An 18,569-nucleotide genomic window follows, 5' to 3' on the forward strand; every position below is an offset into this window, starting at 1 on the left:
CATGGATACAGCCAGCTGCATCAACGCCCTCCGAAGGTTTTTCGCTTTAAGAGGGCCAGCGAAGCAGCTGAGATCAGATCGGGGCACAAACTTTATCGGAGCCAGTTCTGAACTGGGCATGAGACCGGATGATCCGAAGCAAACCAGCACTTTGAAGTACTTACATGAGAATGGTTGCACATGGGAATTCAACCCCCCGCACGCATCCCACATGGGAGGGGTGTGGGAGCGCATGATTGGCGTGACCCGGAGGATACTCGATGCCATGTTGCTGCGAACCAAACATGCTCACCTGACTCATGATGTGCTCTGTACTTTAATGGCAGAGGTGTGTGCTATAATCAATGCCAGACCTTTAGTCCCGGTCTCCTCTGATCCCTCCTCTCCAATGCTGCTGACCCCTGCTATGCTCTTGACCCAAAAACCAGGTGTGTCTCCTCCTCACGGCAGTTTTGGGGAAAAGGATCTTTTCAAGTGTCAATGGAGACAGGTGCAGGCACTTGCTAATGAGTTTTGGAGTCGATGGAGAACTGAATACCTCCACACCCTTCAGCCAAGGCGTAAGTGGCACACAGCATGTCGCAACCTGGAGGTCGGAGACATTGTGCTACTTAAACAGACTGATTCCCCCCGCAACGAGTGGCCTATGGGTCTGGTCACATCTACCAGTCCAAGCGGTGACGGGAAAGTCCGCAAAGTTGAGGTCAGGACAACATCACATGACAAAGTAAAGACATTCTTAAGGCCTGTCACTGAAGTGGTCTTACTCCTGGCAAAGGAAAGCCAGAGGTCAAATCAGGACAATTAAGTCTTAAGTGGCATCAGTAAATGCCAGACGGGGAGTGTTCTGCCCTGAATATGTTTAATATGTTTAAAAGACACTCAAAATGACATTGAAATGTTAATTTACTGTTTTCTACGTTTATATGTATTTCCGGCGCTTTTATTTTGAAAATCTCCCGAACCGGATGTAGGAAGTAAAACGTAAACGAGAGGAAAAACGAGTGTGTGTACATCGTCTCACGGCCGCATCAATGCAGTTATCTCTCAGAAAGCAATGGTTGTAAGTGTTACACATAGTTTACAGGTTTGATAAGATGTGTTGATATATTTCAAGGGTATTTTGTGTATAAAAGTAACAGTATAATGTCGTGCTTGTGTGACAGTATTGTATACTTACCTGCTAAGTTGCTTTGTTTTCTAGCCTGCTGTGCTAATACCTGTTGAGTTAATATGAAGCAGTCAACACGTTGATACTGATATTTACATGACTGTTTATTAAGACACTTTTTTGTATCTTTCTTTTCTAGTTTTACACCGAATTCAGTGCAGTCAGAAATGCTGACTTAATGTGTAAGAAGATATTAAAGGAGCAAGCCGCTCACTTCCTGGCTCTTGAATAAGGAGTTTGGCTGGCTGTTTAATCTGTGTTCACGCAGGAGCATAACACATAGAGAGAACAGTACAGGCATCGACTCTTAGTTTCTGTAGCTATTTAACAAATATTTATTTATCATCTAAAGAGGCAGATCATGGCACAGTTTGACCTTTTAACACAGGTTGACATTTAAAGGGCATATCTCTCTCTTTCTCTCTCTCTGTTGCAAATCTCCCCCAGAAATTGCTGGGATGCAACGGCAGCCACGCAGATACCGGAGCCTCTATTTCCCCCTCTCTTTCAAACCATTATCATTAAACAGAAAAACCTTCAAGGGAGCAACAGATGGCCTTGTGTCTGATTTAAAGTTAGCATCTCTTTCTGTTTGGGGATGGTGTTTTCCAGTTGCACGGTACATATTACAGTGCAGAACATGACAAAACAAGCCTGACAACAATCTCCTCAGGGAGCACCCGTCCTCAAACAGTCCATGGCATCATGATTAGAGGGAAGTGAGTGGATCTTCAATGAATGTGTTTTGTGATTTTGCATATTATTTCAAGTTTACTGGAGTGTTATTTTGTTCTTCGCGTGCCGTGCACTTAGGAAGACCCAATGTTCTCTATGCTCTGATTCACACTTTCCCTGCCAATCCCCAGAAACAGTTTACAGTTACTGCTCACTGCAAAACTGTTGTATGCTGTGTTTGTGATACTGAACACCATCTCTTGCCACCGTCTTTCAGTTTCATATGTGTATGAATAACTATAACTATAACTAATCTAGTCAGATGTGCTAACATTACAAATATTTCAAGTATATATAATTTTAATTCTATTGGACATTATTATATGCTGTTACATTCTGTTTTGGTGAGTATGTTATTCCTCAGTTCACTGATTGTACCAAACTCCTCCAAGTAAAACATTCATTCAGTTCTTATTAGAGGCCGAGGCTAACATGACGACTGTTTGTGACATTTGTTACAGGGACCCCCTAGTCCCAAGACTCTTAGGGGCTGAAACCAGTTGAGTTTGTGTTTATTTAGTTAAAACTTGTTCAGGAAAATACACACACACACGCACGCACGCACGCACGCACGCACGCACGCACGCACGCACACACACACACACACACACACAATAAACACATGTCAAATAAACGTTACCAGAACAACAATGTAAAAGTAGTCTTAAATCAATAATGCATGCACCAGAAAATGTTACATAAAGTATCAGTATTAAAGTAATTGGTCCTTATGACTGAAATATTCATTCATTACACTAGATCAATAATATTGGCTCAACAAATAAATAGCATACAGTTTCAGGGCAGTAGTAGAGGTCAGAGGTCACAAGATAAATCTCGAGAGCTGTGAGATGATCGATGGTGTAAGAGTGGAAAAAATGTGCAACAAAGAAGCTTTTTCTTGTCTTATGTCAAACTTTCATTAAAACCATTAGAGAGGTTTTAAAGGGATGAGTAATGTCTCGCTGGTAGAATAGCAAGTCTGAACTGAAACATGATAAGGCAGCTCCAAGAAGATTTCGACAGTAGTAGGCTATACAGGGTTTTGTAATCTTTATGCATGTGAAGAATGACCAAGGCAGCCAGATGTGTACAGTATTTATGAGAATCAATCTGTCATTTGATTGATCCTTAGACAGTTTTTCCCCTGTGTATACAATTACCATTATGTGCAACAATCCTACAACTCAATTCACTGCAAATGCATCTATTATAGAAATATGTAGCCTATGTTTTAGATATTTTGAATATGAGGTGTTATAGGCTATTATTATCCTTAATGTTTTATTATATTCGCATATTATGTAAAATAGAGCACTGTAACATAACAATTTCCCGCAGGAGATTGAAAAATATATCTGATCGTGATTTTTTTAGGGCAGACGGTGAAAGATAAATTAGAAATACTCAATTAAGTCCAAGTAGGCTACACTAAAACAGCAGTAGATGTTTCCTAAATGTATTGTGAGGAACTGTGAAGTGGACTGCCTGTGTGTGTGTGTGTGTGTGTGTGTGTGTGTGTGTGTGTGTGTGTGTGTGTGTGTGTGTGTGTGTGTGTGTGTGTGTGAGGAGGTTCAGCGGCGCCATCTAGTGGAGGTTTGTCGGAACAGCAGTTCACCTGTATGAAAAACGTAGTGCAGAAACACTTGCAATCAATCAACACGACTCACGAAAGTTGGGTAATAGCAGCAACTTATGCTTGTCTGAGCTTTATTGGAATAACAATAACTGTCATATGCCGAAGTTTCAATAAATTAGCAGTGAGTGAGAAACCGACGTCGCTTCTTCTCTCGCGTCGACGTAAAACCTCGACACAATCAGGAAGTCCGGGGATTTTTTTTTTTTTTTTTTCGGTTCATGCAACTCAAAAGTTGAATGGACAGTGGATTCGCCAGGTTTAATAACGACAGACTATGGAGAACCGAGTCTTTTAACGCCTTTATGTAACTTATCGATGTAGTTTATTTCACTGTTAGCAGATTATCACCTTATTTCGGTCGTCATTCGTCACCGGGAGCGCCTGCCTGGATTTTCACTTTCTCAGAGGTGGTGATGGATGTCCCTCAGCTCAATGAAGAAGAAATGGCAGAGATTAAAAAAGACGTGAGTAGCCTAGCCTACGATATTTAAGACGTACCCTGCTTCCAAATAAATGGCATAACCTGTCAAATGTGTGGGAAATGTGTGTGTTTTCACTGGCGATTTGTATCTTGTTTGGCGTGAAAGGCCTGTTTAAAGCAGGAAATACACAGTCACTCCCTCTCTGAGCTCACACACCAAAACCCATTCATCTGTAGGATTTGACTACACGAGTAGAAGTTGTTTATAGCCTAAATCCAGATACGGTTTACTCACTGGGTATCAAAGTGTAGCCTAAGGAGAATCTAACTAACAAAGCCACCTGTATGTTACAGAAAGAAGAACCAGTTAATAGCCTACAACTCATTTTTCCTCTCTCTGGTTTTGTTCCCTGTCGGTCTGCATGTAAAGAATTACCCCTCTCACTTTTGTTCCTTTTTTTTTTTTTTTTTTTTGCCTCTGTGGGTTTCTAGGTCCTGACCAGACTGCGGCACTACCTGTGTGACAAGATCAGGGCCGAGCGCCACCTCGACTACCTCCGCTCCCGCAGGATCCTGACGCGGGACGACGCGGAGGAGATCAGCTGCAGGACCACACAGACCAAGAGGACGGCCACGATGCTGGACATCCTGGTAGAAAACCCCCGGGGCCTGGACGCCTTGATCGACTCCATAAGGGAGATGCGCTCTCAAAATTTTATCATCGCCAAGATCACGGATGAGGTCCAGAAGGCCAAGAATGAGAAGCTGGAGTCCCTCAGAGGTAAAAAACATCAAATCATAATGAAAGCTGTTGTGTTTTTTAAAACCTATTCTCTGATTTTGATGCTTTGATTCAAAATTCTTTCTTTCTTTCTTTTTTAAATACAGTTTAATTTTGCAACATATAACAATGACACACACAACACAAAGACATTCACCAGGAATTACAGGCTATTAGTATTAGCCTATTCAATTTACTTAGACAATCACTGTGCCAATATTTCCCCAAGGAGTTTGACTTTCTGCCTAAAATTCATATTGATACACATATACTGGCTGTGGGTTATCATTACAGTCATTCTTGAAGTGCATTCTTCTCATTTAAGTCATTTTAATGATTTTTAATGTCCAAGGTCCATCTAGACCATCTCTATACAGATCCTGTAGTACTGAGGCTGCATGTTTCATAATTATTAATTCTATAAAGTCCATAATCCACTTGTTCGAACAAAAGCAGTTGAGATTCTTCACTTTCCAATTCATCAATATACAAGTAATCCTCTTCACAGAGAGGAATGCAAGTGTTGCTGCGTTGCACCAGATCTCACACCGTCCACCTTGGACACATTGTTACACCGTTCTCTACAATCAAATGTAAACAGTCAGACTCCATCCCAAGACCTCATGTTCAGGCAATTCCACAACATATAAGGATCCTTTCTTTCCGTGCCAACACAAATCATTTGTATGGGTTTATGTATGTTCGGTGCAAGATCTTCTGTATAATTTTGATAAATAGATTGTACGTTGTATGATGCGGTTCCATTGAAACTTTTCTCTGTCATCTGTCACGACACAGCCTCCAGTTCTTCATCCGACAGCAACCTCAGCTCTCCCAGCACAAGCAGCGACCTCCCCCGAACATTCTCTAGCAACTCCACCATGCTCTTCCACCCGGACGGAGAACGAAGCCCGTGCACTTCGGACACGGCGAGCTCGCTCAACATGCCGTCGTTACAGAAAGGCGGAGAGTGTCCCTCCGTGTCGGGTGCTAGCATCGCCGCCGTTTCCTCCACGACCTCCTCCAGCCTCCCGAGGCCCGGAGACCCAGGAGCTCCTCCGCTGCCGGACGAGGTGATGGTCGAGTCGCCCTCTAACATAGACGCCACGACGCCGGGCTGCTCCAGCACCGGAGGAGACCCAAACTTCCAGCCTCTGAGGTCGCGCTCGCTCACTCCGACGTCATCCAGGAACATCTTTTAACTTCACTTCAACCACAACAGGACAGTTCTCATATAGCCTGGCACAGACCTCAACTACTGAACAACACATCAATTATTCAAACACTCTCACTGTGTTTCTTTAAGTGTTGCTCTTGCTTTTGATTCGTTTAATAATTAGTTTTGTTACTTTTTTGTTTTCTCCCTTGGGAGAAATTTATCTTGGACACGAGAAAAAAATACTGCACATGGGATAAACTACACGTTAGCACTATGCCAATCAGCAGAGATATTATATCAGTGAGGTGAGGGTAATATCTAAAGATTTGTGTTCATTTGTTTTCATACGCAACCAATATAATATTTTTGTGTTGATATACAGTGGTAGTAAGTATTTGATCCCCTGCTTTTGTAAGTTTGTTCCCCCACAAAGAAAAAGACATCCTATAGTTTTTTATGGTACGTTTATTTTAACAGAGACAGGATATCAACGAATAATCCAGAAATAGTATCATCATATAAATATTATAAATGTATTTACGATCAAGTGAAATAAGGGCAAAAATCAGCAGAGGATCAAATACTTGTTTTCCCCACTGTATACATGTTTTCTGGTAAACCCTTTGAATGCAAATGTGCAAGAGCTGTTTCCAGTTTAAATTTGCAAAAGTTCTTTCAGTACTTGTTTCTGTTTCAACACTTTTCAAACAGCTTCCAAAGCGTATTGAGGTGCAGCTCCAAGCCCCAAATGTCAAGAGCTAGGAAGATGTGACTCATCTCCTCCAACCTTTTCTCCCCGTCTTATCAAAGGTGTGATTTTCTGATTAAAATGTGTAGTTTGAAGACATGGCAGCTGCAGTGTAGGTGTAGTGAGATGAAATATGTTATATCCACTGGAACGGCTACTTGAGCATCAATGTGCATAAAGTCTGATCTTTTTAAGACTCTTCCTTTGACCAGAGCCGTGTGGCTTTAAATAATGTCCCCCACCCCCCCCCACTTCTTTCTAGGCAGCATTAAGTCAAGAAGAAGTTGCTTTGCACTGTTATCACTACAGAAATCTTGTGAAATGCAACCTGTCTCGCTTTTTTACTTTGTTCAGTGGTCTTATACAGTAACCTATTGCATACTAAAGGGTTTCGATATGAATTCAAGTCGTGTTGTTTCTTCTTTGTTGTGGCTGCGTTGTGGTTTGGAGACCAAATTGTGTAGTTAATTTATCCGAGGTACCAAGGTAGGCCTGCATTAGGAAATCCCACAACCTTTGACTCATTAGCTTTCTAGTAAAAAAAAAAAAAAAGAACCTGCAAAATGTTATCTGAGTCTCTTGCAGTGAAACATTAATTGATGAGGTTAAATTCAAAATTAAACGTATTAACAGCCTGCAGACGCCTACATGTGGCCTCTGGTAGTGCAAAGATGCTGCCACTGTTTCTGTTTTGGAAAAACTGGAAAAGCCTATAGTGACGCAGAGGAATGACAGTCATTGTGGTGAAGGCTGGTGTGATGACTCCACCGCCTTCAGACAGCAGCGAGGCGTGTGTTGGAGGAGCTGCTCTGTGGCTCACTGGTTCACTACAGGTGTCCGCAGGTAATCATTCTATTTATTTATTATCTTCTATACAGCATCTACAATGTAAGAGCCTTGAACTCTTATTCAGTCATGTTTACTTACAGCGTTTGCTTTTGTTTTTGCAATGTTAGAATTTAACATTATGACATTCATTTCATTTCTGCTGACTATTGATGGTAGGTCTGCTATGACGAGCTATGGCTGAGCTAAACACACCTTTGTGGTTTCTTATAGCATTATAGCTTTTTTTTTTTTTTTTTTATGTCATTAGGCTGCAGTCCAGAATAACACTGTACAGACATGGGGGGAGAATGACAGCCATGAACTCATGCAGGAGAACCAGTTTGATATACATCAGAATGACTGGAATGACTAACCTTTTACACTTTCTCCAACAAGTTGCTGGTGTGTGTTGCACCTTAAGTGAAAAAAAATATATGAAGACATATTTTACCAAAGTTGCACAACAAGAGTAAAACTATATAGTATATATATTTTGCATTTCAGTATAATGGAGGACTCCCCACCTCTGTTGAGGTCAGAGGAGAGGAGGGAAAACGGTCACTACAGATGGAGCACTCACACTGTGGAGTCAAAGATGGTGGACGACTTCAGACGAAGGCTCAAGTACTTCTTCATGAACCCCTGTGAGAAATACAGAGCCAGGGGTCGCAAGCCATGGAAGCTGATGTTACAAATTTTAAAAATTGCCATCATTACAATCCAGGTATGGTTGTATACTGTAACATTTTTGACGGGGTGGATTAATATTTGTCTTCATTCACGCAACATTATTTATTTTCCTCTTTTCCAATCAGTTAGTGTCTTTTGGCCTGAGCAACGAAATGATGGTCACCTTCAAAGATGAAAATCTGATGACTTTCAGACATCTGTTCCTCAAAGGATACAAAGATCACCGGCTGGGAAGCTATGCACTTTACACACAAGCAAATGTGTATGACCACATTGACTACATTATCAACAGGGTGCTGAACGTGCAGATTTACGCCAAGAATTACACATTATGGAAAAATTATAATTTTCCAACATGAAAATATGTGATTCACTCCTCCCCTTATATTGTTTTTCAGTACATCAATCTCCAGAACCTGACTATTGGTAATCTTGCATACGAAAGGGCTGATGGCGAGTACACTCCTTTGACTGTCTGTCAAGAGGTTTACAGAAACAGCAGCATTAATCCTGGCAACGAGACCTTTGACATTGATCCACATATTGTTAAAGGTAATAGAATACAAAATATGTATTGGATTATGATCAGATAGGGTTACAAACTAGCTTTGAAAATTGTGTATTTTTAAATCCAATGGTTTTAATGCAGGATGTATTTATGGAGATGATTCATGGCAAGTGGAAAATAATCACAATGTGGATTTACTTGTGACTCCATGAAAAGAGGAAGCTTGTTTTGTTATAGTGCAGTCAGAGGAATGAATGCTGATGCTGACCCATCACTACTTCGCATGTGTTTCCCTCTCACAGATTGTGTTTCCATATACCCTGTGCAGTCGTTTGACAATCGCAGTTTTACAACTCACCTCAACTTCTCTCTAGACTTTAAAAGGTGACTAAACTGATTATACTGGTCTCATGCCATGTGATAAGCACGTCGCTTCCTGCTGCTAAATATGTTTGTGTATCTAGGTTGCTATCGGTGAACATCTATCTAACACTGAAAACCATCAACCTGCAGACTGTGCGGCACCATGAGCTACCAGACTGTTATGACTTCCACATAATGGTTAGTGATGGTGTTTGAAAACTACTTGATTTTAGATCTTTGGGTTTAATAAATTCATTAAGTGAATGAGGGCTACATCACATTTTCTGTGTGATTGATTTCTCTCCTTGGTTTTTCATTTCACAGATCATGTTCGACAACCGTGCACACAGTGGGAAGATAAAGGTTGGCGTTGAAAATGATGTCAGAATTTATGAATGCAGGGACTGGAATGTGGAAGGCGCTTGTAAGTTATAACAAACTCACAAACTCATGCTGCTAAATGCTGCCGATTATCTGTCCTTGCTTTAAAAGGCCAGCAGAGGGCACAGTGACGTTATTGTGTAACTGACAAAGCACTGCACTAACAAAGCTGTTAAATGCTACAACTTACTGTAACTTGCTCGGTGCCTCTCATTTGTAGCTGGGAAGAACGATTATCTCCTCCTGTGGTTTGACTCTGTGGTGATCCTCGCCTGCTTCATCTCCCTCATCCTCTGCACACGATCTGTCATCAATGGCATCCAACTCCAGTTTGTAAGTTTCCATTTTTGGAGCAAGTTAATAGGCTTTTAATCATCACTGCTCATTTTTAACCACGTGAACAGGAGTGTGGTGCATTAAGCCAATGGCTCAGTTAAGCAAGGGGTCATTCACTCTAAAATAAATTGCCTATTCAAGTGATTAATTAACCAGGATCAGATGCAGAGTTGTCCTATTAGCTCATATGTCAAGCCATCAATAAATAAATAAAAGTGATAATATTTGCCTACCAACACTGGGGAAGGCCTTAAGAGAAATAAAATGCACATATGAACAGTTAAAAAATGGAAATATTATCTATTTTTTAGAGTCATGAGAGATTTGGACTCTCATGAGTCTCAAAAATTGATAATATTTAAAATTATAACGTGAACATTTTGGAAATTCAACAAACCAACTTTTGTCCATAATATTCACTCCTTGGTTCTAAATGTTTATTTCTCTACTGCAGGAGTTCAACATATTCTTCCATGCATACTACAATAAAATTGTCACTTGGTCAGACCGCATGGAGTTTGTGAATGGCTGGTACATCCTCATTATCGTCAGCGACACACTGACCATCGCTGGGTCAGCATTCAAAATAGGAATACAGACAAAGGTTTGTTCTTCACTGGGCCTAACTGGCTATATTTTCACACATTATTCATTGTAGGGATGTTGACCTGAAGGCGCAGGCCCAGGGGATGCTCTGAAATCAGTTTTGTATAATGTTCAAAAAAATACATAAAGGCCATTATATTGTATGTAGATTGACCCATGCCCTTTCTTTTCCTTTACAGTTCCTAACAAACTATGATGTGTGTAGTATCTTGCTGGGAACAGCCACCATGCTTGTCTGGGTCGGTGTGATTCGTTACCTTGGCTTCTTCAAGAAATACAATGTAAGAACCCACATGACCACTTTTACAAAATGAGTTCAGGCAACCCGATAAAATATCAAATGTATCAGAGGTGAAGCAGAAGAGAAGGGTAGTGAAACTGTTTTTCTTCCCTAGATCTTAATTTTGACCCTGAGGGCTGCGTTCCCAAACGTGATCCGATTCTGCTGTTGTGCGGCCATGATCTACCTCGGGTACTGCTTCTGTGGCTGGATAGTGCTCGGGCCTTACCACGACAAAGTATGGGAATTAAAATCATAATCTATTTTAAGTGTCAGTTCTCTATTCTGGCGACACGTGCATCACTGAAATATAAAAACTCAATTATCAAAACAATTTGTTCCCAGTTCCGAACACTGGACAGGGTGACAGAGTGCCTCTTCTCTCTCATCAACGGCGACGACATGTACGCCACCTTCCTGCACATGAGAGCCAAGAGCTACATGGTGTGGCTTTTCAGCAGAGTCTACCTCTACTCCTTCATCTCCCTCTTCATCTACATGGTGCTCAGCCTGTTCATCGCCCTCATCACCGACACCTACGAGACCATCAAGGTCAGTCCCTGCGCAAGAGTTTATGGCATCAATATCCTGCTGTAGAGAGATATTACTTGTCTTGACTATCCTTGTGACCTTACCGTTGTTCATTTCCAGCATCATCAGCAGGACAAGGTGCCAGTGTCCCAGCTTCAGGCCTTCATAGCCGAGTGCAGGGACCAGCCAGACTCTGGAAGATACCAGACTGATGAAGAGCCGCAGTCCTGCTGCCTCTCTGCATGCTGCTGCTTTGGATGAGGGCATGGGTTATAAGACTGGACTTGCTGAAAACTGAAGTAAAATACAAAAGCCTGCTAGCTGAAAGCGCAAAAAACATGATATCCCCAAGGTATCAAATTCAGTATTGCATTACCAACCAATTACTCTTAAGCACAGTGGTGGGTAACTTTTACTTTTAAGAGAGATTCACCCTCTTAGGTTTACATATGATGACTTGTGTCCTCCTGACTGCACAATAACAACACAAGTGGGCTAGACGAAGAGTACTACTTCAAAAATCCAAATGAAACTAGGCTCATGTTTTTAAAACCAAACTTACTGAATGCACTGGAAAAAAACATATTAGTTACGATAAAACAACTTATAATTAGTTGCTCCTCATCTTTTGTACTGTATGTTTTGTCATCCTACTGTAAATGTGATTTGTGCATATTTTCTGTATGTAAATATACTGACTTGTCAACTATATGGACTGTCTCAATTGATTTACCTCAAGTATTTTTGTACTTTGTGTTTGCACCGGCTTGGACCTATATTTTTTCATACTGCATAATATCTCACATCTTTACTCAGACACTCTTAGTTTTACCAGAGACGTTCTAAGGACTTTGGTTTTACTTTTACGCCTTCTCCTGTTTTTAACATTTTTTTGTGTCTCACCTTATCTCCTTTTATCATGTACATCCCCCCTTTATTTATTTTATCTAATTAACTGCATCCTGCATTTTAATTTGAGTCCTCCTGATCTCATTTTTTTGTTGGGGTCTTGTTGCTCCTTGGGTGGTCCATCTCCTATGGTTTCATGACACTTGTTTCTGACTTGTCTTGTGTGTCACTGGTCCTTATATGCTGTTCTACTTTTGAACTTGTGTATTTAAAGGTGCTGCTAGGCTATATTAAAGTTATTAGTATTAGAATAATACTTTTAGTAGGCCAAAACATGTATTCTAACATTATCTAATCCAGCAATAAACACAAAAAACATTTAGTTTATAGGCCTACTGCAAATACATGCCATGTGCGTATTGTATGTAACAGAGCCAGCATAGTGAGGTGAGGCCTTGCAGTAGTGTTATGGTGGAGGTGACACTTCCCTCCTGCTGCCTTGTGCCTGCCACAGAGGTGCAGTGCTTCATGACACTCCTGACAGCGCTCCTCATTTGCATAATCGCACGGGCGCATAGTACGTTCACATCCAATCAGGGCTCACATACTGGTTGCTTGACAACGCTGCCTCCAATAACAAAGAGGTTTGGTTCGCAGCCAGCTGAGGACTAGACTTCAAAAACACACACTTTTTTATAGACGCACACACACAAGTAGCCGCTGCTGCAGGCTGAGTCCACATACCTACAGTGCTGTCGGTGCATCTCTGCCTCACATTTCAACCGCTGAAGGTTTCTTTTTTTTTTTTTTTTTCGCCGACAACGTGGTGGTGATGACTCCGGTCTGGCTTCGACGTGGCAGTGGCTTGTGTGTTTTTCGATGAAGGAGCATTTTGTTAATTTTGTCAGCATCGCCCAATTTGGCAGCAGCATAAGCAGCAGCTGTCGGACTGACCCATTTCACGCCGCGACAGTGAGTATATTTATGTCTTATGGTGTCAGCTAAGTTAGCATCGCAGTTATCCAGGTGGTAACTTAGCAAACACTGCTAGGTAACGATACGTTAGCTTTTTTACGTAAGTAACGAACTTAAGCCGATATTAAATGAAACTCACAAACCGGCAATGAAATGTAGCTCAATTGCACTGCATCTTAACATTAAAAAAAACTGGTCAATTGTTAATTGTTTAACCGTTAAACAAGCTAACGTTAGCGAAGCGTAACTTACAGGCGTTAACGTTACCTTGTAACTTAACGTAGGTCATGCTAACTTAACCATAACTTTAATAGAGGTTGTGTAGTCTCTTCAGTATCAATACATATAACACCAAACTAATACTATTGCATTCAACAGGAGCACATGACACCTCCCTAGTTGCGTACTTTCAGATAAAAGTCGTGTGTTTTCTGGTTCAGTAGATAACAACACCGGAGGGGGGAGTTCACTGTGATGGACACCGAAAAACAGGCGTTTGTGTTGTTGACCAGTGGTGCCCTCATCAACATGATGCTCTGAAACCTTTAGGGTCGTATACTGAGAAGGACAGGAGGGGCTTTCTTTCTTTTACTGTTCTTGAATACATTGTGCTTGACGATCCCTGGTCTCACAAGTTGAAACATCTCAGCAGCACATAGTAAAAGTGGGAGTGGCAGGTGCACATAATCTGGTTCAGCTTGTTTCACAACAACATGTCAAGATGATAATGTTGTCCTGAATGCACAAAAGTCCAAAATTACAGGGACTTTTTGTTTATATTATACTTTATACCCATTAGAGAGGGGCTAAGATTTAGATTTACCCCCCTCTCTAATGGATTCCCTCATTTCTATCTTTGTAAATCCATCGGCTTGTAGCTGAGATCATCTTACTACACTGCAATTTAGACGCCAGTAGCCAATAGGAGGACCCTCTTAAACCCCAAACTACCATCTAGCCCCCACTGGTACACAACCAACAGTTAATCCATTATCCTACATGGGCGAAGCAGCAGCCCAGATTATCTGTTGCTGGTTTATCACATGGCTTGATGCTCTATTGCAGGGCCCTGATCCAGTGGGAGCCTCTGATCCACGGCCTGACTGCTAATCCACCTCCCGGTTGATAGCTCATGACCTCACATCCCTGTGGCCTGATGTGTCGGTGATATGGGAGAGTGGTGGACAAGTGTGCCAACAGAAACATCTATAGGTATTTTTTCCCCGTCTTTTCTCTTATTCTGACAGAGTACTATAAATATGCAAAGACCCGTTGGCTGTGCCTCTTTGGGGATCTGTTAGAGAGGTGACCCATATTATTGTTCTCATTTTGCAGCACCTACCTAATTCAAGCCTCCCAAAATGTACCTACGATTGACATATTTCCCTTCCCTGTCCTCTTTTTTTTTCTTTTGCTGGCCTTGTTTTGTTTTTATTTTCTAGGAAACTATGAGATTTCCAGCATATCACATGTGACAATGTCACCCTCGAGACAGAACAACCTTGTGTCAATGTACTCTTCCTTGCCCCTGTCCAAAAGCTCCTACAGTGTGATAAGTGCCTTTTGCACAGAGGATAATGTTCCTCAGTGCATTACATACATCAATCAGGTATGGTTTCAGGTAATCTGTTACTAAAAATAAACTGCACATGACTTCACAATAGACTTAATTGTAAATAAGGATTCACCACAAAATCAGGACGATGACCAAAGTCCTCATTCTTTCACAGGAGCTCGCCTCACTGGGCCTCTCTTCCACATGTATCGAGGCCACCGCACCAGGGGGAGCTGGCCTGAGAACAGTGCCAGCTCTGAATGCCATGTATGAGCTCCTGCAGATTCACAGACGAAACATGTGCACTTTAGAGGATCTGGAGAGAGAACAGCTGAAGAAATCCGGCACCTTGGAGCACATTCAGATGAACAATTCCAGACTCAAGGTATGTAGTCCGTTTTTCAATATTTCACAGTGTCCTGTTTTATATTTTTTTGGATTCAAATTGGTGTGTATCCTGGAGCACAGGTGCACTGAATAATTTCGACCAGTTACTATACACCCTCATATACAGTAAAGGTGCTGGCTCAGCTGCTCCTCACTCTTCGTTTCAGTGTTTTTGGAGAAAAAAAAAGGGTATACTGCAATTCTTGTCATTTTGAATAGCAATGATGCAATTATGTTTTCATGTCTCCAGACTAAACAGGGTTTACTTATTTTTTTTATCTGAACCCACCAAAGAAGAATTCAAGGTTATGAGTTCCACAATGAGACCTGGGGAGTAAGAAAATGGTGCAAGGGGCATGTTCGTTTGGATTATACTTTTAGTTACTTACTTGCTACTCTCATAGCTTCAACCATGCCATCTCAGTGTGCTCATAATGAAAGTGTATTTCCTTTCAGGATCAGTTGGAACTCTCCATAAGGGAAAAGTCGGGTCTACATGAGACGGAGAGGCAGCTACAACTCAAAATCAAGACTTTGCAGAGCTGTTTAAAAACCGAAAAGGATGAGGTAGATTTACTTTTTCCTTCTATCATAAGCATGTTTTCAATGTATAATGTGTATGAACACAGCTGACAAACTCTCATTCAATTGCATTGTGCAGGTTCAGAAGCTCCAAAGTATCATTGCCAGCCGTGCCTCTCAGTACAGTCATGATGCCAAGAGAAAAGAGAGGGAAGCTACAAAGCTGAAGGAACGCCTCAGCCAGCTACTGGTTGATAGAAAGGATAAAAAATTGGGTAGGCATAGACCTCTAACATAAATATACATCAGTCTAAGGTGTATGCGTTCAGTACATGTCTTCACCTTCTTTGTCTTTTATGCTGTACATTTTTTGAACAACTTTTTTTTCTTTATTTCTCCATTTTAGCTATTGATGTGCTGAATTGCTTGGGACGGACAGATGGAAAAAGGAGCCACTGGAAGACGGCAAAAGCAACAGCCAGGTACTGTATCATATTATCTGTTGTCTTTAGAATTCATGGAATGCATTTTATCAGTTTAACTGTATGCATAAATTGCTCCCTGCAGCCACGAAGGTGAGATGTACAAGTCCTTGCTCAGTGATTATGAGAAGAGTCAGAAGTCCTTGATGCTAGAGAACGCTGAGCTCAAGAAAGTCCTCCAGCAGATGAAGAAGGAGATGATGCATATACTGAGTCCACGTCAGTCTACTGCCAGAGGAGCCAGTGCAGACGACAGTCAGGAGCAGGTGCTCTATCTTTTTCTCTCACAGTACCACTGTACAAAAGAAAGAGGCCTGTTTAGATGGATTGAAGGATGTCTGAGGTTCTGACCAAATGAATCATTTTTTTCATTACATCTAAACCTCACTTCAGAGCATGTTCGTGTGCATTCAATTTACTGGGATGTGGTTGTTGAATGATGAAAAGTCTCTCTTTCTTTTTGTCCTGCTCAGGCTGATTCAGATGGGGAGGAGAGGATAGGGGACTCTAGCAGGGAAGCACTGGACCAGTCCTGTGAGCATGCGAGGGAGCAGCTCACCAACAGCATCCGCCAGCAGTGGCGGAAACTGAGGAACCACATGGAGAAGTTAGACAGCCAAGGTAACCAAATCACTCACACATCCTGAAGGACTGCATAAATAATTGAAGCTTTGCTAGCGTCAGTTATAAAGGTTAAATGTAAAACAATTTCTTTGATGGTGTGATTTGAGGTTATTATTTAAAATGTTGGATTCTGTAACTCTTATGTTACATATTTTGTTTTTCAAGCATCTCAAGTGCAGCTGGAGTCCAATAAAGAAGTGATACCAAGGGAGACCCATGAGGATGAGATGGAGAGGATGAGGTGTGAAGTCCAGCAGTGCAAAGAGTTCATTCATGCACAACAGCAACTCCTCCAGGTCAGTATCTGCTGACTAGAGAGTTTCAGTAGGTCTGTACAGGTTAAACATTTGCTTATCAGAGTTTTGTACTGAGGCATAAGAGGCTTCTCATTACCAGTGTAAATTATGAAATGCACTGTCTGTTGTAGGTCATTGAAAGTTATTTGCACATTATTAAAATTAAATTATTTGGACTAAAATGATGAAACTGCATGTCTGTCTTTGCAGCAACAACTCAACACATCATTTGATGACGAGACTGCAGTTCTTCTTAATGACTGCTACACACTGGAGGAGAAGGAGCGCCTCAAAGAGGAATGGAGGCTCTTTGAGGAACAGAAGAGAAACTTTGAGAGGGAGAGAAAGAACTTCACAGAGGCTGCTATTCGCCTGGGGCGAGAGGTACTCGACTCTTCTGATGTGGTACCATAATGTTATTCATCATGTAATGTGGTGTTAGAATTGCATTGTATTCATTTTGATCTTTTTATCTAGAAAAAAGCATTTGAAGAGGACCGCGCGTCTTGGCTCAAGAATCAGTTTTTGAACATGACTCCCTTTACAGACCGTGGCAGATGTTCCTCATCTGATGGTCAAAGTGCCTTATCGATCAGTAAGTCTGGCTAATTTTCTCAGAAACCCCAAGTATTTCCTGAATGAGGGCAGTAAATTGTACCATAAGAAGCACACCTCAACATTAGTTAGTCTTTTAGAGGAGATAGCAGTAGAGCATATCAGTTGCAGATGTTACAGTGGAATGAAAACTAAACTTTATCCTGTGAATTGTAGGAAGTGAACCAGAGATGAGGATGTCTTCCACGAAAGCTGAACTGACCAAATCATCATCATCATCATCCTACGCTACCTTCTCCACTCCTAAACCTACACAAAATGCTGCTGTGCCATCCACAACTGACCTGTACCGGACACTCCGCTTAATACCAGACTGCAGGTACTATTCATTTACTTGTAAATATTGGCTTACTGTAATATTCAGATGAATGAACCTGTCGGTAACAGTGTTTGCACCGTAGCACATTAATATTGATACTACGAATCTGTGTTTTTACTATGTCAGTTCCTCCAGACATTCAAATCGAGGACGCTGGCAAGAGTCCAGCACCATTGAAGATGGAGATAAACGTGTTCACTCAAGAAACAGGGTTCGATGTGCGGACCTGAGTATCTTCTCTCTGGGTGAAGATGAGAACATCATCACTTGAAGAACAACCAGTGCCTTTTTTTTTTTCTTTTTTTTTAAAGAAAGCCACAGTGGATTTTATTATCAATCCATGGCTGAATACCATCACCACTGATGAACACTTAAGTTTTTAGCAATATGTTTTTCGTTTTGTTTGTTTATGGACACGCACATATCATTTCTTCACCAAAGCTGATCAAATCAGAAAGCACTTTAATCTGCCATTTCTTTTTACACACAAATCAACACTGACAATTCAGACTTTAAACTACAATCAGGGGTTGGGGGGTGGGGTATCTATCTACCAAATACAGATTTGGAGTATTTGGTAATCTCGTCTACATGTTAATTATATGGAATGCCTAAGGTTTCGTTTTGAACAACTTCAATGTTTACATGTTGTAAATGTATAAAATATGAGATTTAAACGAAACTAAAGCATATTGACATTAGGAAGATAATGGTCTGCCCTGCTGGTCTAACACTATAATAAAGATATTTTTAATTAAATGCTTTATT

At 41.2% G+C, this 18,569-nt stretch overlaps 2 protein-coding genes across 2 annotated transcripts; both read left to right on the plus strand.

The window, feature by feature from the left end:
* The first annotated feature begins 3,764 nt into the window (after positions 1-3,764).
* On the plus strand, positions 3,765-18,430 carry LOC311000559 (afadin- and alpha-actinin-binding protein-like). The gene is made up of 16 exons (XM_083991298.1): positions 3,765-4,009; positions 4,459-4,747; positions 5,546-5,946; positions 14,159-14,213; positions 14,444-14,610; positions 14,732-14,941; positions 15,400-15,510; positions 15,605-15,740; positions 15,872-15,947; positions 16,033-16,213; positions 16,421-16,568; positions 16,737-16,867; positions 17,078-17,251; positions 17,345-17,462; positions 17,639-17,801; positions 17,928-18,430. The coding sequence occupies exons 1-16, from the start codon at positions 3,959-3,961 to the stop codon at positions 18,070-18,072; spliced, it is 2,556 nt and encodes an 851-aa protein (XP_083847424.1). The 5' UTR covers positions 3,765-3,958; the 3' UTR covers positions 18,073-18,430.
* On the plus strand, positions 7,991-11,438 carry LOC311000967 (mucolipin-3-like; the record flags this gene model as incomplete). Its single annotated transcript, XM_083991892.1, has 12 exons — positions 7,991-8,206; positions 8,298-8,465; positions 8,571-8,724; positions 8,983-9,064; positions 9,145-9,241; positions 9,368-9,467; positions 9,645-9,757; positions 10,215-10,364; positions 10,546-10,647; positions 10,762-10,884; positions 10,992-11,198; positions 11,298-11,438. The coding sequence occupies 12 exons, from the start codon at positions 7,991-7,993 to the stop codon at positions 11,436-11,438; spliced, it is 1,653 nt and encodes a 550-aa protein (XP_083848018.1).
* Positions 18,431-18,569: the final 139 nt, after the last annotated feature.

The sequence above is a fragment of the Trachurus trachurus genome, assembly GCF_905171665.1.
Source record: "Trachurus trachurus genome assembly, chromosome: 17".
Classification (NCBI taxonomy): domain Eukaryota; kingdom Metazoa; phylum Chordata; class Actinopteri; order Carangiformes; family Carangidae; genus Trachurus; species Trachurus trachurus.